The sequence below is a fragment of the Nicotiana tabacum genome, chromosome 8 (assembly GCF_000715075.1).
Source record: "Nicotiana tabacum cultivar K326 chromosome 8, ASM71507v2, whole genome shotgun sequence".
In the NCBI taxonomy this organism is placed as follows: domain Eukaryota; kingdom Viridiplantae; phylum Streptophyta; class Magnoliopsida; order Solanales; family Solanaceae; genus Nicotiana; species Nicotiana tabacum.
This window is the reverse complement of record NC_134087.1, coordinates 135,649,202-135,668,091: the sequence shown is the minus strand read 5'-3', so window position 1 is coordinate 135,668,091 and position 18,890 is coordinate 135,649,202. Positions and strand designations below refer to the sequence as shown.

The following is an 18,890-nucleotide window of genomic DNA, read 5'->3' as shown; positions in this document are numbered from 1 at the left end:
TTCAGGACAAACAAAAAAGAAAGAATGAAGATGCTTAGCAAGATTGCTACTGGATTAAAAATAAAGGAAGAATGAAGAAACAATTACTGCATTAATGATCAATCAAGAAGCAGATTGACTCGTCCTCAATCAAGGGAAGAATGAAGATTCAGTTATAGCATTAATGATCAATCAAGAAGCAGATTGACTCAATCAAGGGAACTCAGATTACCAATCATGGTCACTCCAGTTTTGAAGACCACGCTTACGAATTAATCTCTCCTTAAATTCAGCTGTGACAAGGAAGGTCACATTCGAATCTGGGCCAGTCAAAGAGCAAGATTCAAAGAGGCACCTCTTGGGTCAAATCCCTTAATTAAAGATCTTGTGCCTCCAATTTTGAAAAGGACTCAACGGCTCTTTTATCTTGTGTAAGAAGGATGCTCTCTCAAGAAGAAGATTACATAACGACAAAAAGTGTATTTCAAATCTGTCTACTTCTTAATTCAAACACTGTAATTCTGAGTTATCAATGTCTCAAAAGATAGAGAGATCTAGAGTACAAAAGAAAGTTGTGTCAATTGATTAGAACCCAAGTGCTGATTCCATACGTTGGTGGTAAACACAAAAATCATCAATTTTGTAACTTTATTCAAAGATCTTAAGGGAATCCTTGTGACCCAAGGGAGATTGGATATAAGTACCACAACAGTACTGAACTAGTATAAATCGTGTGTGTCTTACTATTGCTCTTTACTGCTTTTACTCTTTATGTCTCGTGGTTAGTCAACTAATACTTACATTAGTTGACTAAATTTTAACTAGGCAACAATTCACCCCCCTGTCACGATCCTAAATCTGGACCTGATCGTGATGGCGCCGCTCGTGAAGACAAGGCCAGCTGACACTTACCCATTTCAGTTTTAAACAATTAAAAATAAGCATTAAGTCTAAAACATAATAAATAATCCAAAAGTAAGCAGTTAACAGAACAGTTTGCGGAAATAAAACCTAACACAGCCCGATACCGAGGTGTCACTAGTCATGAGCATCTACCAATTCTAACACATGTCTGAAAAGTCTACAAAGCTATTACAAAGTCACTAATAAGGGAAAAGAAATGAGATAAGGGGGAGAAACACGGGACTGCGGACGCCAAGCAGCTACCTCGTGAACTCCGAAGTCTGCCGGCAGCTCTCAACTCTCGCTAGCAGGATCATCAATGTCTGAATTTGCACACGGAATGCAGGGAGTAAAGTGAGTACTCCAACTCAGTGAGTAATAATCATAAATAAAGACTGAAAGCAAGAAATCACGTAACGCATATTATAGGCTATAATGAAGCAGTAAAAAAAGCTAGTAAAATAGTGAATTAGTAAAGATATGTAAAAATCACTTCAGTTCAGTTTAAACTTCATAAAAGGCCATTTTAACAATTAAGCAGGTAAATGACAGGCAATAAGGAAGATAAGCACATAAAGGTTCGCCCCTCGGGAACAATGTCAACAAATCCTCCCCTCGGTCAATATCTCAGAACAATACCAGCCCCTCGGGCTTTATCTCACATCACAATGGGTACCCACGCTCACTATGGGTATGCAGACTCCTGGAGTGGCCCCTTACGGCCCAAGTACAACATCAAGCCATCTCGTGGCATCATCACTAGGCTATCGGCCTCATATCAACAAGCCACCTCGTGGCGTACATATCTCAGGCCCTCGACCTCATAATCATAATCAGTGTTCCATCACAACATAAGCCATCGGCCTTACTTAGTCGAAAATCCTCACAAGCCACTCTGGCAATAGTAAAACATAGTGCTTAGCCCAAAACATCATTTAAATGTTAAAGTAGAGTAAACATGGCTGAGTTATGAAAAACAGTAGAATATAGCATGACTGAGTTCAAGTATAAAGTCAAAACAGTGAGGAAATATCAATAAAAATCTCCTAAGGGTTAAAATAGTTGGCACGAGGCCCAAATATAACATTCAGCCCAAAACAAGATGATAGCAAATAGATGTCAGTCAAATATGCGGTAAAATAGTCATTTGGGACGGACTAAGTCTCAATCCCCAACAATGCACTACCCCACGTTTGTCCTCTAGTGTGTGTTTCACCTCAATATAGCACAACGATGTGGAATCCGGGATTTCATACCCTCAGGACATCATTTACAATCATTACTCACCTCAATCCGGTCAAATCTCTAGCCTGCGACGCCTTTTCCCCTCGAATCAGCCTCCACTCGCATTGAATCTATCCAAAATCATAATCACGACGTCAAAATATGCTAAGGGAACGAAGCCCAAGCGAAAATATTCAATTTACAATATAAATCCTGAAATTACCAAAACCCGACCCCCGGGCCCACGTCTCGGATTCCGATAAAAAACACATCAATGGATTCCTTATCACTTCTCGAGTTCATTCATACCAAAAGCATCAAAATCCAACCATAAATGACCCCTCAAATCCCAATTTCTAGGTCTCCAATTTCAAGCCCTAGTTCTTCAATTTCAGGCTTAATTTCAATGAATAATTAGGTGGAATTCACATTAAAATCGAGTGTTAAGTCCATGAATCTTACCTCCAAGTGTTTCCCCTTGAATCCCTCTTCAATCATCTTCAAAAAGCTCCAAATTCGCTCAAAAATGGTGGAAATAAACCCTAAAATCGTGGACAAGACGACTATTTTAACATTCTGCCCAGGCCTCATTTCCTTCTTCGCGAACGCGGTCAACGCCTCGCGTTCGCGAAGCACAAATCAACTTTGACCAAAAAATTCCTCTTCGCAATCGCGACCTGCCCATCGCGAACGTGATGCTTCCTCAGACAACTCTTCGCAAACGCACCCCCTCTCTCGCGAACGCGATGAACAACTCAAACTCAAACCCAGCTGACCAATTTTCTCTACGTGAACGTGCTCCGATTCTCGCGAATGCAATTCCTAATCAACCATCCCCTTTGCGAACGCATATCCTTCCTCACGAACGCGAAGGCTAAAATTCCAGCCTTCACCAACTAACCCTTCGCGAACGCAAGGACCTACTCGCGAACGCGAACGCGAGGACCTACTTGCGAACGCGAAGTTCTAATTTCTCTGCAACACTCAGCAGTTTTTCTGCAATTCCAAACAACATGAAATGGTCCGATTACCACCCAAAACTCACCTGAGGACACCGGAACGCTCAAAACAACATCAAAACACCAAATTTGCATCGGATTCAAGCCTAAGAATTCTAAAATCTTCAAAATTACGCTTTTGATCAAAAACCCAACCAAACCACGTCCGAATGACCTGAAATTTTGCACACACATCCCAAATGATACAACAGAACAGAAATACTACAACTCTCGGAATTCCATTCCGACCCCTATATCAAAATCTCACCTATCAATCGGAAATCGCCAAAAATCCAATTTCGCCAATTCAAGCCTAAATCTACTCTGGACCTCCAAAGCTCATTCTGATCACGCTCCTAAGTCCCAAATCACCTTCCGAAGCTATCCAAACCATCGAAACTCACATCCGAGCCATCTAACACATAAGTCAACATCCGGTTGACATTTTCAACTTAAGCTTCCTCAAAAGAGACTAAGTATCTCAAACATTACCAAATCCTTCCTGAACCCGAGTCAACCAACCTGATCACATATAGAACCGATAGACCAGGCTATAAGAAGTAGAAATGGGAGAAACGGAGCGGTAATTCATGAGACGACTAGCCGGGTCATCACACCCCCCTCTTGTACTTTCAATTAGTATCAGAGCAAGGCTCACAATCTGTGTTTTACCGCTAGTGAGAAAAAGATCAATGGGATCCAAAACTATTGTCGGTGCTTTCTTTCAAGAAGGAACCTCTCAGGTTCGACCTCCTTACTTCAATAGTCAGCATTTTTCTCATTGGAAAGTTCGCATGGAAACATATACCATGTCATATGACATCAAAGTATGGTGTGTGATTAAAAAAAGAAATCTTCCAATTCCTCCCATGAAGGATGCAAATGGTGAAGTCATCACATCAACTAATCCTCTAGATTTAGATGATTACACTGATGAACAAGCTGTTGTTATCACTGTAAATGCAAAAGCAAAAAATCAACTGTACAACGCTATCGGTGGAGAAGAATATGAAAAAATATCCAGTTGTGAGACTGCAAAAGAAATGTGGGATAAACTGGAAGTCACTTATAAAGGAACCAACAAAGTGAAAAAGACTAGAATAAATCTCCTGGTTAAGGAATATGAATTATTTCAAATGAAGGATGGAGAATCTGTTGAAGAAATATTTTCCAAATTCAGCAAAATCCTTGGAGACCTCAAATCATTTGGAAGATCTATTAAAAGTGGCGAACATGTTAGAAAGATCCTTAGAAGTCTACCTACAATCTGGCAACCAAAAGTTATCGCTTTAGAATGTCAAGATTTGGACAAAATATCCTATGATGAACTCAGAGGTGACTTGATTGCTTTCGAGAAAACTCATCTTGATAGACAAATTCAAGAGAAAAAGAAAATTGTTGCTTTCAAGGCAACTATGGCTGAACCTGAAAATGAAGATGAAGTAGAAGGAGGAGAAAAAGATGAAAACATTGCAATGCTCTCACAAGTTATGACCAACATGATGAGAAGAAACAAAAACTATAGAAGAGGTAAGTTTAATTTCAGAAAAGGAAGGGCGAGCAATGAAACAGATAAAATGATGGAAGATGCTACGAATATGGAAAGGTCGGACGTTCAATCTGAGTGTCCTAAATTAAAAAGGAAGCTTAGCAGAAACGTGCAAAAGAAGAAAGATTTTGGAGCATGGAGTGATGGGGAGGAATCTGATCATGAGGAAATTGCCAACATGTGCTTTATGGCTCTTATCCGACAATGAAGAATCAGATAAACTTGGACTAATGACAGACATCAACAATGAAGAAGATGATTTAAGAAGACCCTGTTTGCCGTTGGATGAAGGAACTAGTGAGGTACGTACTCCTTTATGTCCAACTTGTTATGAACTTCAAGAATTTGTTGATATTGCTCTTGCAGACATAAAAAGAGTAGTAAATGAACTCAGAAAAGTCAAAAGAGAAAGAGGAAGAAAAAAGAAGGATTGGGCCCTAAAACTAGAAGTATGCGAAATTGAACGTGATATATTTCAAGAATAAGTAAACGAACTGAGGCTTCAATTGAATGGTCTAAAAAACCTCAAGTTCTAGCTCAGTCAAAACTGATCAGAACGCCCCTATTAGAAATAAAATAGCGTGTTCCTTTTGTGATAAAAATGGTCAGAGCACTAACAATTGCAGGAACAGAATTAGAGCTGAGAATAATTCTAGAAACTTCAACAACTCATCTTGCACCTATTGTGGTAAAAGAGGTCACGCCTCAAATCATTACAGGTTCAAAAACTACAGGAGGTAGATTTGGAGACCAAAATCTTCAAATCAAACTAACTCTCAAAAATCTAACCAGTCAGGACCCAAACAGGCTTGGGTACCTAAAAAAAGTAATCTTGTTTTGCAGGAACACCACAAGAAGAATTGAAAAGTAAAATAGTATCTCTACAGCGCGTGTTCCAGACATATGACGGGTTACAAACAATTGTTCAAATCAGTCACCAAGCTAGATGGAGGAACAGTTACTTTTGGTGAAAAATCTAAAGGAATTGTTATTGGTGTTGGAAAGGTTCCTTTAAGCTCTACATATGATGTGGATGAAGTTTACTTAGTAGATGAACTCGGGTACAATCTTCTTAGCATCAGTCAACTATGTGACAATGATTATGAGGTTCGTATTAAGAAACATGGTTGGTTCATAGAAGACGAATCAGGTAACATCATTCTCTCTGGTAATAGGGACAGAAATGTTTATACTATCAAAAACTTAGAAAACTTTGGGGTTCAAATTTGTCTTTCTTCTATAATTGAAGATCCCTGGATTTGGCATAGGAAACTTGGGCATGCAAGCATGTACACCATTCAATAACTTTTAAAACATGACATTGTCGTTGGTCTTCCAAAATTGGATTTTTCAAAAGATCATATATGTGATGCATGTCAATTAGAAAAACAAACTCGATCCTCTTTCAAAGTTAAAGACATTGTTTCAACCTCTAAACCTCTTCAATTGCTGCATATGGATTTATTTGGCCCCAGTAGAACTCCTAGTATCGGAGGTAAGAAATATGCTTTTGTTATCGTATATGATTTCTCTAGATTCACGTGGGTTATATTTCTTAGTCATAAAGATGATGCCTTAAAGAATTTTGAAGTCTTTTGTAAGAAGGTTCAATGTGAGAAGGGTTACTACATCTCTACAATCAAGAGTGATCATGGAGGAGAGTTTGAAAGCAGAGAGTTTGAAAATTTCTGCGATGATCAAAGAATCTCCCATAATTTCTCTTCACCTAGATCTCCTAAGTAGAATGGTGTAGTAGAGCGGAAAAATAGAACCTTGCAGGATATGGCAAGAACCATGATAGTGGAAAACTCTTTACCTCATCATTTCTGGGCAGAAGCTGTAAGTACAGCATTTCATATTATTAACGTATGTCTCATTCATCCTATTCTCAAAAAGACTCCCTATGAACTATGGAATGGTAAGAAACCAAACATCAGCTACTTCCACCCTTTCGGATGCAAATGATTTGTTCATAACAATGGTAAGGATAATGTGGGTAAGTTTGATCCAAAGAGTGATAAAGGTATATTTCTTGGTTACTCCCCCTCAAGTAGAGCTTACAGAGTTTATAATAAGAGAACCTTATGCATTGAAGAATCTATTCATGTTATTTTTATTGATACTAACCCTCGTCCAAGGAATGAACATGTTCCTGAAGATGAGGAAATTTTGTGTGCTCCAAAATCTGTTATTGTAGGTAAAGATCATCAAAGTGAGTCAGCTAATCAACAGACTCAACCAGCTGAAGCTCCTTCAGAAGATCATGACTCATCTCAACCAGATCAGTCGACTAACATGGAAAAGATCTCTTCAGTTAATACTCCAAATGAATGGAGGAACGAACCAGGATACCCTCACAAATTCATTATAGGAGATCCACAGGAAGGAATAACTACAAGGAGATCACAAAAGAACAAGTCTCATGTAGCTCTCATTTCTCAAATTGAGCCCAATAAGAGTGATAAATCTCTAAAGGATTCTCATTAGATCAATGCTATGAAAGAAGAATTAGATCACTTTGAGAAAAACAAAGTCTGGGAAGTAGTTCCAAAATCTCAAAACTCCTCTGTTGTTGGGACTAAATGGGTTTTCAGAAATAAATTGGATGAATTAGGCCAAGTCGTTCGAAATAAAGCAATACTGGTGGCTCAAGGTTACTCTCAACAAGAAAGAATCGACTATGATGAAACCTTTGCACCTGTGGCAAGACTTGAATCCATCCGAATTTTACTTGCCTTTGCCGCTCACAAAGGATTCAAACTATATCAGATGGATGTTAAAAGTGCGTTCCTAAATGGTTATATATCTGAAGAAGTATACGTGAAGCAACCTCGTGGGTTTGCAAATGCCACTCTTCCAAACCATGTATACAAGCTGACTAAAGCCTTGTACGGTCTCAATCAAGCTCCGCGAGCATGGTATGAAAAGTTAAGTTCTTTTCTTTTGAATCAAGGTTTCAAACGAGGTAACATAGATACAACTCTTTTTATTAAGCAATCAAATTCTGGTAATCTCATTACTCAAATTTACGTTGACGATATTATCTTTGGTAACCCTAACACTACTCTTTGTGAAGAATTTTCTCTTTCCATGAAAGGTGAATTTGAGATGAGCATGATGGGAGAACTAACCTTCTTCCTTGGACTTCAAATCAAGCAGTCTCCTAAAGGAATTTTCATCAGCCAAACTAAGTACACCAAAGAGCTTATCAAAAAGTTTGGAATGGAAAATGCTAAGACTATTGGCACTCCTATGAGTCCAACTACTGTGTTAGATGATGACAACAATGGAAAAATGGTTGATGAAACTATGTATAGAGGAATGATTGGATCTCTACTTTATTTAACTGCTAGTCGACTCAGATATTATGTTTAGTGTATGCAAATGTGCTAGATTTCAGTAGCTCCTAAGGAATGCCATTTGACTGTTGTTAAACGCATTATTAGATATTTAATTGGTATTTCTGAATTCGGCCTATGGTATGATCATTCTAACAATTTTTCCTTAATAGGCTTTTCATATGCTGATTTTGCAGGAGACAAAACTGATAGGAAAAGTACTAGTGGGGCATGTCAATTGCTGGAAAATGCATTAGTATCTTGGCACAGCAAGAAATAATATTGTATTGCTCTTTCAACAACTGAGGCAGAATACCTAGCTGTTGGAAGTTATTGTACACAAGTTTATGGATCATGCAACAACTGCTTGACTATGATTTATGTCTTACTACTACTCCTATTTTTTGCGACAACACCAGTGCTATCTCAACCAGATTAAACATCTAAAAATTATGTGCATCATTCTAGAGCAAAGAATATAGAAATTAAACATCATTTTATTCGTGATCATGTTGCAAAAGGTGATATTGTATTAGAATTCATTAGCACGGATTCTCAACTTGCTGATATTTTCACTAAATCTCTTTTAGAAGAAAGATTTTGTATCCTTCGAAAAAAGATTGGCATTCTGCCAAATTTGTAAATCAATTACTTTTTTAAGTGGTTAAATTATTTTACACGCTTTCAGTATATTTTATTTCCTTAATTATCTATGTATTAATTAATTTTACTGTGAAAGTGTAAATATTACTTGCAGTCATTCAGAACCATCACCTCCGTGTATACTTGACCCTTCCGATAACCAAGATGCCCCTTCACTTATCTCAAATCCTTGATAAAAAAAACCTCCCTCTTCCAAATACTCTCCTCATTCTCTACCAAACCTTCGATTTCTCCATGGCCAAAAGAAACCCTTCCTCTACAACCAGACAAAGCCGTAGGTTTCAAAAACCTCTCAATACAGAAGAAACGGTGGATGTAGAATCATCTACTGATTCAGACCTTCTCAAGACTGACAATGATAGCAGCGCCTCATTTGAAAATCACTCCATTAGCTAGAAAAAGGCCAGAAAATGACCCATGGAGCAAATCCCCAAAAAGGCTGCATGCAAAAAGGGCAAGGTAGAACGTTTGAATTTTGGTCTGGAAGACAAGTTGATCTTCTATGGCCCCAGTGAAAAGGTAAGGTTTGAGTCCTATATGTCAAAATCCATGACTTATGGACGTTGTGTAGGTCTCCCTTTTATGCAAAGTCTTCATTGTGATGTGACTGCAATTTTTGATTTTCATCACATTTCCCCTCTGTTTGACACTCTTGGAAATTCTGTATATGAAGAACATGTGAGAATATTTTATGCAAATCTGTTTGTGAATGATAAGGATGACTTAGAATCTATGGTCTTAGGTACTAGAATTGTGTTGGACTCCTACCAATTTGAAAAGATTTTTTCTGCCAAATTTAGTGGGTATGATGTGTTTGTCCAAAATTCTTGGCCCAAAAACTTTGAAGTGTCTCTTGAAGAAGCAAAAATTTTCTTGTCTTATAATTCCCCTGACATTGGCCCCAAAAATTTAAAGTTTGAACACCGTGTTTTGGCCCACATGATTGCCACTACTCTACTTTTCAGGTTTGGGTCTCTAAGTTCATTGTCCACTAGAGATATCTTTGTCCTCTATTGTCTGGTCAACAACAAATGTCTTAATTTGTTTGTATGGATTCGTCAATATATCCTTGAGAGTATCAGGAATATTTCCTCTTCTGCTGCTTGTCTGCCCTATGGTATTCTTATCTCTCATATTCTGGAAGTTATGAAGGTTGACTTGGCACCCTTTACACCCAAGCACATCTCCAGTACCTATGATAAAATTGCTTTTTCTATGATCGGTTACTCATTGGGTGAAAATGGATGGGTTAAGAGGGCCAAGGTTGATAGTGCTCCAGCTCCGGTTGATGTTCAAGTTGATCAACTAGTTCTTCAGTCGACTACCTCCTAGAGCCTTCCACACATTCAACAACACCTTGATGAAGTCAAGCTGCTGCTGGTGGGAATGAAAGAACAGGTAGATAAAATCAGAGAAGTCTCTAAGGAGACAGGTTCAGGCGTGGCAAAGCTACGGATAGACATAGGGGCTACAAGGAGACATGGAACCATGGCCTTCAATTCCATGACTGAAAAGACGGATAAGCTCGTCAAGGATGTTGACAACTCCTATGACTCCTTCTGCACCAAAGTGATCAAGACCCTCAAATACTTTTTGGGACGTCATTAATTATCTCTGGCTGTTTTGTGACAAACAACTTATGTTTTTTGCTGTTTTTAATAGTGGCCTTTAGATAATTATTTTTTGGTCTATACTAACCTAAGCCTCTCTGCTGAAGGCTCTACTGCTCTAACCCCTTTTAGTATGTACATTATATTGCTCTGTGTTTCTGTATATTATATTATATTCCTTTTTTATTGATGTCAAAGGGGGAGAAAAAAAGGTGGGTAAACACTCAGGGGAAGACATGAGCACAACTTTCCAAATATAGGAACAATTCAAGGGAAGCACTAGCTCAGTGGGAGCAACTCCTTAAAAGAGAAGTATCTCAATTTTCTTTAAACTTGTTTACTCCTTCTTGATTGTCATCATAAAAAGGGGGAGATTGATAGGTTTTAAGGTTAAGTTTCAATGATGACAATATTATCTTATGTTATATTTTCGGGACAAACAAAAAGGAAAGAATGAAGATGCTTAGCAAAATTGCTACTAGATTCAAAATAAAGGAAGAATGAAGAAACAGTTACTGCATTAATGATCAATCAAGAAGAAGATTGATTCGTCCTCAATCAAGGAAAGAATGAAGATTCAGTTACTGCATTAATGATCAATCAAGAAGCAGATTGACTCGATCAAGGGAACTCAGATTACCAATCATGGTCACTCCAGTTTCGAAGACCACGCTTACGAATTAATCTCTCCTTGAATTCAGCTGTGACAAGGAAGGTCACATTCGAATCTGGGCTAGTCAAAGAGCAAGATTCAAAGAGGTACCTCTTAGGTCAAATCACTTAATTAAAGATCTTGTGCCTCGAATTTCGAAAAGGACTCAACGGCTCTTTTCTCTTATATAAGAAGGCTGCTCTCTCAAGAAGAAGATTACGCAACTACAAAAAGTGTATTCCGAATCTGTCTACTTCTTAATTCAAACACCGTAATTATGAGTTATCAGTGCTTCAAAAGATAGAGAGATCTAGAGTACAAAAGAAAGTTGTGTCAATCGATTAGAACTCAAGTGTTGATTCCATACGTTGGTGGTAAACACAAAAACCATCAATTTTGTAACTTTATTCAAAGATCTTAAGGGAATCCTTGTGACCCAAGGGAAATTGGATGTAAGTACCACAACGGTACCGAACCAGTATAAATCATGTGTGTCTTACTATTACTCTTTACTGCTTTTACTCTTTTCGTCTCGTGGTTGTACTTTCAGTACACGGGTGCGGTTTTACTTAATTGGGTCGGGTTTTTTGGTGTCGGCGGAATAACCTTAAAATATGATCTTTATCAGACATGGTATATGTAATAAACTACTTAAAGTTAAAAAGAAATTACAACTTACAAGTTCTGTTGACGGAATGAAGCTTCAACGGTGTCTGTAATTTGATATTTTGAATATTTTTCCAATAGTTGAGCGAGTCTACTTAGTACTAACTTGGTCAACTTGAGTGACCACTTAGAGAAATTTACACCAAATTTGTAATAATGTAAAATGTCATAGGTATTTTCTACAATTACATGGACTTAAATAGCACTTGCTAATAATAGGAAAAGACTTTCTATTACACCATATGAACATTTAAAAGCAGTACAGAGGTGAGAGACAGTCTTATTCTGTAGTCCATATATTGTGACATATCATAGACTCATAGTTACACCTTTCACCTCTCCAATTACCAGCTAGTACTAGCATATGTTTTGTGAGACTTAAGAGTAGGTTGGCTTCTCCAGATCCTCGAGAGCGCGAAAAAAGGTCTTCTGTTCCAAGACAGAGTCTACAGAACAACGAGGGTCACCGCAGATAATATTATGAGTGGGTGGCCCAAATACCCCAGTTTGAGGATGAGGAGTCCAGTACTTGTCTGATCCCACCCCGACTATTTCATCAGCTACCGACGAAATATATTCCTCCAGATTCTTGTCATACACTGATATGTGTACCGCCTTCCTGCACCAACTACACCAGCCATTTAATTAATTCAAGATTAATAAAATGGCGAATAGCTAGTACTAATTCACTACAAAAACATTACTCGTCAGTAACAACAACAACATGCAAGAAAGCATAAAAGGATATATAAAAGAACTAAGCAAAGACATATATATGTACAAAATTATACCAGGCAGAGAGGGTAGATGAGTTAGCAGAATTTGCATAGCTGAATTGGTTCAGAATTTGCTTCCCCAAGCTCACAAGTCCACGGTTATGTAAAGTGGCGGCCATACAATTAATATAGTTTACTTTGAAGAAGCAAATGAGTTTTCTAACAATCTCTCTTACACAGTAAGCAAATGAGTTAAGAAGAATAGCGAAGCGCTATGTGATGATCATAAGCTATACATCTGTTTCCCTATTTATACTACTGTAAAACACCACAGAGAGTGGAGTACAAATAAAAACTTACGTATTAGATTCTGTGTATGCACCAAACCGTGTTAATTTAGCAGATGAATGACATGTGTTTTCATATTGATACTTCTTTCGATTTAATTCTGCACTTCCTAAATAATAATAATAATAGTAATAAGCAGCTTTTACCTAGTACAGAAATTTATTTCCATCACGCCATTGTCTCTTCCTTGGTCCACAATTACCAAGTTGGATGGTCCGTTTATCTAACGTAATATCCATGTTTAATCATTTTTATTAATGGTACACAGCAGAGTATTAAATCTAACATAGGGATAACCAAAAGTAGCAACAAAAATAATAATCCTTTTCGAGAATAATTTATTACGCCCTCCGGTCCACAATAAGTGATTAATTTGCTTGAGGCACGCCTGCAGATCCATAATTTGAGCGCAGCGGGGGCACCGCCATTGACATAGATATGTCAACTAGTAATGACAAAATCTTACGTGCTAACTCCTTGAAAACTTAGTGACTTTGAGTCAGTGACCGAAAAGATGTTCAAAAATATCAAAAACTTAGTCGAATAAGATCAGGATTAAAGGTCTGTTAAACAGTTCAAGTAGAGTCTCAGTCACTGTCGTTGAATCGACAGATGTCTGCTACTTTGCCGAAGTGATCCTTGAAGGCGGAATGATTTTTAGAGTTTTTTTATTACCGTTTTGGGAAATTTTTTATTGAATTACTTATTACTCTATTATACATGTCAAGAAAATGGTAATGCTTATAAACTTAATTATCAATCAAAACACTATCAAATTTACTAACACTAGTATCAATCTTTAATAAATATTTTTCTCACTAACTAAACCTCGAACAAAAAGGTCAGAAAAAGTTGACTAATTTTCCAAGACATTTCGAGGAGAATGACTTCCGTCACATTGTATTTCTTATATTGAAACATTATCTTTGTAACAGTATATGATTTAGATTAGGGATAGCCAGACATGCATCACCCGGCGAAGGTTTCTTCCCCCTTCCAATGTGCTTCGATATATTTTTATGTCTCTCTGTTACCTTTTCGATGTCTCGAAAGATATTTCTCAAAGGAATTTCAAACAATTTTGTGTAGAAGTTAACTATTATGTACTAGTGCTAAATAATTGTTTATAAACTTAGAAAAGATAAAGAAAAAAAACCAAGTTAAGCACTAAATACAGGATATACATGAATCCAAAGAGAAAAAGAATAAAATGGAAAAAATCACTAGCATCGGGTCTTGAACCCAGGTCGGGTAACTAGTTTGCAAGGCAATAAATGCAGAATGCCCAACCAGTGGAGCAATCCATCTTTTATTTAAAGGGGCACATCAAAATATTTAATGGGTCTTTGTCATATATACAAATATATATACACGATTTCTGCCGAGGCTATCGGGTTCCGGTGACCCCTCTACGCTTCATGTGGGTCCGCCTATGGGCACGCCCATTAAGAAAATACTAAATTCTATACAAAAATACCTAGTATGACTAAATTATCATTAATTAAATATTTAATGTGAAGAGTTAAAAAACTTTTTAGGGATATGTACATAAGGGTAATCTTGTAAAAACAAATTGAATTCGTTCTTGATTATATAAATGGACACTTATTTTGGACAAAAATAAAAAAGCAAATTGGTCACTTATTGTGAACCGGAGGTAGTACTTCCTCCGACTCAAATCATCTTTCGTGATTTCTAAAACAGCTATTTCAAATTATTTGTCATTTTAGAAATTCAAGACAAAATTAATTATTATTTTTCCATTTCACCCTTAATAGTAATTGTTCTTGAAGATGGAGATAGCACAAAAATAGAATAAATATTCAACAAAGGAAAACTATATCTTAAAATAATGGTAAAATAGTTCAAAATCCATTTTAATTAATATTTTCTTAAGAGACGTACATATATTAATTAATATTGATCAATAATGGAAATTAAAGTCGTCCATAATCTCCTTGTACATTCAGTAATTACATGTTGGTTCCATTGAATGTGTCTATATTCAGTCACACAGAGTAGGTGATATTTGACGCTTTGTCCTTTGACATCTTCCCCTAATGTTCGCGGTTTTAATTATTTCAATGGGTTAAACTAAATTGAGGAAGAATAACTCAAGATTCATATTCATATGGGTTAAGTTAAAAAACTAAAAAAGAGTTTGGCTTATATATATATTAAGTTAAAAAACTAAAAAAGAGATAATCTTAAATATATATATATATATATATATATATATATATATATATATATATATATATATATATACACTATACTACTACTATTGTATTATAGATATATAAAATGTACGGCCAAATCTACTATCGAATAAAATTCGGTTTCTATGTCTAATATAAATTCTTCCAAACTTTGAGTAAGGCTCCTAGCAAAGCTTTCTGGATTTGTATAGTTATTACGATTATTGGACATAAAATTATTTTTTGCGATTAAACTCTTATGTTGTGAAAAATCCTACTCGGTACTCTCTCTCTCTTATTCTATAGACTTGTATAGTTACCATATTATCTAAATTATGAACTGAGATTACCCCTTTACTACTCTTTTTTTTTAATTCACTCTGTTCATCTCTTCTTCCCAATCTTTTAAAGATTTTAACACTTTTCTTAACTCTTATTTCATTAACCTCACCGCGGCCATGGTTAAGCACTTATACCCTTCTTAATTGTTTTCGGGTTTTACTTAACCAGTTTCTCCTAGGAATTTACAGGTTAATCCATCATAATTGTTAAGAAATTGGGAAGCTAACCATATACTAAGAGTGATATCTAATAATCGAGCATATGAACATGAAACATAAAACTATACAGAATAACAAAAAAAATTAAAATAAACAGGGGTAATATCTAGCAGAAACATAATTTAGATAAAGATGAGTAACTTACATGCTTATAGGAGAGAGATTTCCCTTTCGGGAAACCCAAAAAAGTCTACTGAGCTTTGAGAATTAAAAACGATCACACATAAGCATAAAGACTTATTTATTTTACAAGCTTAGAGGAGGAAGTACTAAAGTATTCATAAAGAAATATTTTACAAAGTGTTTTGGGAGAGGGATTTTGGTTGATGATGAAAAGTTGGTTGGAGGGGTTTTCTTCAGAGTGTTTTTCTTCTTGTTCTCTCTTGTTTTTCTTCTCCCTTTTATATATATATATCAAGCCATCTTTAACATTACGTACTCAAATCGCTGCTCTTCAAGACTTCAACATGTTTTAGTTGTGCAAACCGTCTAATGTAAAATTTTTAGTTATCATAGCAGCATATTTAATTTGGTCCTTCAATTATTGGTAAATCTGATATATATATATATATATATATATATATATATATATATATATATATATATATATATATATATATATATGTATGTATGTATGTATGTATGTATGTATGTATGTATGTATGTATAAATTTTTAGTTATCATAGCAGCATATTTAATTTGGTCCTTCAATTATTGGTAAATCTGATTATATATATATATATATATATATATATATATATATATATATATATATACATATATATCTATACTATATTAAAAGCACGAAGGCCTTTAGCGAAATATCGTTCGCTTTTTTTATCCTTTAAAAATAGATTTTACATTAGACAAAATTATTATTTAATTATTCACTTAATATTTAAGATTTTGAAATAAATCAAAATTTTAGCTATTAAACTTTTCCTTATTTGAATTAAGTTAAAATCCTAATATCTAGCCAGCCGTGGCAGTTCAGCCAGCTGTGGCAGCCCAGCCAGGTATTGTGGCTCAGTCCAGTGATGGTGCGGCTATGTCCGCGGATGCTTTGTGGAGGCTTGATCGTTTCACCAAGCTCTTCATTACTACATATAGTGGCACTGCTTGGCAGGATCCGCCAAGACTTGGTGGAGGGATTTCTGTTTAGCCAGGCCAGCAGGGTCGCCATCATTGACCTGGGATCAGTTTTCAGAGTTATTTCTGGGGAAGTTTCTTCCAGTTACTCAGCGAGATGCTCTTCGCGGGCAGTTTGAGCGTCTCCAGCAGGGTCCTATGACGGTTACCCAGTATGAGACCCGGTTCATTGATCTTGCTCGTCATGCCATTGTGATACTCCCCACCGATAGAGAGAGGGTGCAGAGGTTTATCGATGGATTGGCCCAGCCGATCCGTGTTCAGATGGCCATGAGTGCCGGTAGTGAGATTTCATTTCAGGAGGCGGCAGATGGTGCCCGCCGGATAGAGATGGCACTTGCTCAAGGAGGTGATCATGGGTCGGATAAGAGGCCCCGTCATTCTGGTAGATTCAGTGGTACCTCGTCTGGAGGTAGGGATTCTTATGCTAGAGGCCATCCTTCGAGGCCCTTTCAGTCAGCTCTCCAGGCTTCTCATGGTACACCAGGTGGTCGTGGTTCTCAGCCGCAGTATTCTGACCAGCATCTCTTCAGTTCACCATCAGCACCTATCAGTGCACCACCACTTCGTTATTCTCAGCAGCCGAGGGCTTGTTATACTTGCGGCGATGTGAGTCACATTGCCAGATATTGCCCTCGAGCTTCCAGCAGCTCGCACCACGGCATCGGTGTTGGTTTTGCCCACAGGTTCATGGCCCTATATAGTCTATTGTGATGCATCTTGTATTGGACTTGGCGCAGTGTTGATGCAGGATGGCAAGGTCATTGCCTATGCTTCGAGGCAGTTGAAGGTTCATGAGAAGAACTATCCAGTGCATGATTTGGAGTTGGCAGTCATTGTTCATGCATTGAAGATTTGGAGACACTATCTGTATGGTGTGGCGTGTGAGGTGTTCACGGATCATAAGAGTCTTCAGTATTTGTTCAAGCAAAAGGAGTTGAATTTGAGGCAGAGGAGGTGGTTGGAATTGTTAAAAGATTATGACATCACTATCTTATATCACCCGGGAAAGGCCAATGTGGTGGCCGATGCCTTGAGTAGGAAGTCAGCCAGTATGGGCAGTCTTGCTTATATTTCGGTCGGTGAGAGACCGCTTGCTTTGGACGTGCAGGCTTTGGCTAATCAGTTTGTGAGGTTGGTATCAGAACACTAGGTTACTTAGGTCTCACAACTCACGGACAAGCTCAGTAGAGTCTGAGGGATCGGTACGGAGACGTCTGTATTTATCCCGCAGAGGCTACTGAGTTAGGAAAACTTCACCTTGTTCATTCTTGTCGTGCGATTCTGTTTCTCAAGTACTGATTGTCTTCCCACTCTATTCTTTCGCAGATGGCGAGAACACGTGCTTCCTCTTCTACCGCGTAGCAGCCTGAGCCCCCAGCAGCAGCTCATATTAGGGGCAGAGGGCGAGGCCGAGGCCGTGCCAGAGGCCGAGGCCGGGGCAGAGCTCAGCCCCAAGCGGCAGTCCCAGAGGTGGAGCCTCATGTTGACTATGACGAAGGGGTTCCAGCTCCAGCGGCTCCGGTGGGCCCAGCTCAGGTCCCAGAGGGTTTCATAGCCACTCTAGTGCTTCAGGACACTTTGGTCCGACTGGTAGGCTTTATGGAGGGCATTTATAGAGCGGGTTTGCTTTCCGTAGCTCCAGCCACATCTCAGGCTGGGAGAGGAGTTCAGACTCCCGATACTCGTACTCCAGAGCCGGTAGCTCCTCAGGCTCAGGTTCCAGCAGTTCAGCCAGCCGTGGCAGTTCAGCCAGTTGTGGCAGCCCAGCCAGGTATTGCGGCTCAGTCCAGTAATGGTGCGGCTATGTCCGCGGATGCTTTGTGGAGGCTTGATCGTTTCACCAAGCTCTTCACTACTACATATAGTGGCACTCCCTCAGAGGATACTCAGGATTTCAACTTCAGCTGTCATGAGGTTCTACTGACTATGGGCATTGTAGAGACCAATGGGGTCGACTTTGCCACTTTTCGCCTGGCAGGATCCTCCAAGACTTGGTGGAGGGATCTCTGTTTAGCCAGGCCAGCAGGGTCGCCATCATTGACCTGGGATCAATTTTCAGAGTTATTTCTGGGGAAGTTTCTTCCAGTTACTCAGCGAGATGCTCTTCGCAGCCAGTTTGAGCGTCTCCAGCAGGGTCCTATGACGGTTACCCAGTATGAAACCCGGTTCATTGATCTTGCTCGTCATGCCATTCTGATACTCCCCACCGATAGAGGGAGGGTGCGGAGGTTTATCGATGGATTGGCCCAGCCGATCCGCGTTCAGATCGCCATGAGTGCCGGTAGTGAGATTTCATTTCAGGAGGCGGCAGATGGTGCCCGCCGGATAGAGAT

At 38.2% G+C, this 18,890-nt stretch overlaps 1 protein-coding gene and 1 long non-coding RNA gene across 2 annotated transcripts; one reads left to right on the top strand and one right to left on the bottom strand.

Annotated features, from left to right (window-relative positions):
• Nucleotides 1–3,796: 3,796 nt before the first annotated feature.
• LOC107766514 (uncharacterized) lies at nucleotides 3,797–4,861 on the top strand. The gene has a single exon (XM_016585311.1). It carries the CDS (start codon nucleotides 3,797–3,799, stop codon nucleotides 4,859–4,861), a length of 1,065 nt encoding a protein of 354 aa, XP_016440797.1.
• A 6,911-nt stretch (nucleotides 4,862–11,772) lies between these two features.
• On the bottom strand, nucleotides 11,773–12,714 carry LOC107766516 (uncharacterized). Its single transcript, XR_012694569.1, has 2 exons — nucleotides 12,374–12,714; nucleotides 11,773–12,210 (listed from the first exon to the last, which is right to left on the bottom strand). It is a non-coding gene; the product is annotated as an uncharacterized LOC107766516 (long non-coding RNA).
• Between the last annotated feature and the right edge of the window lie 6,176 nt (nucleotides 12,715–18,890).

Bases quoted from the DNA above. Each gene is read 5' to 3' on its own strand.
- LOC107766514 (XM_016585311.1), top strand. From the start codon at position 3,797: ATGGGATCCAAAACTATTGTCGGTGCTTTCTTTCAAGAAGGAACCTCT.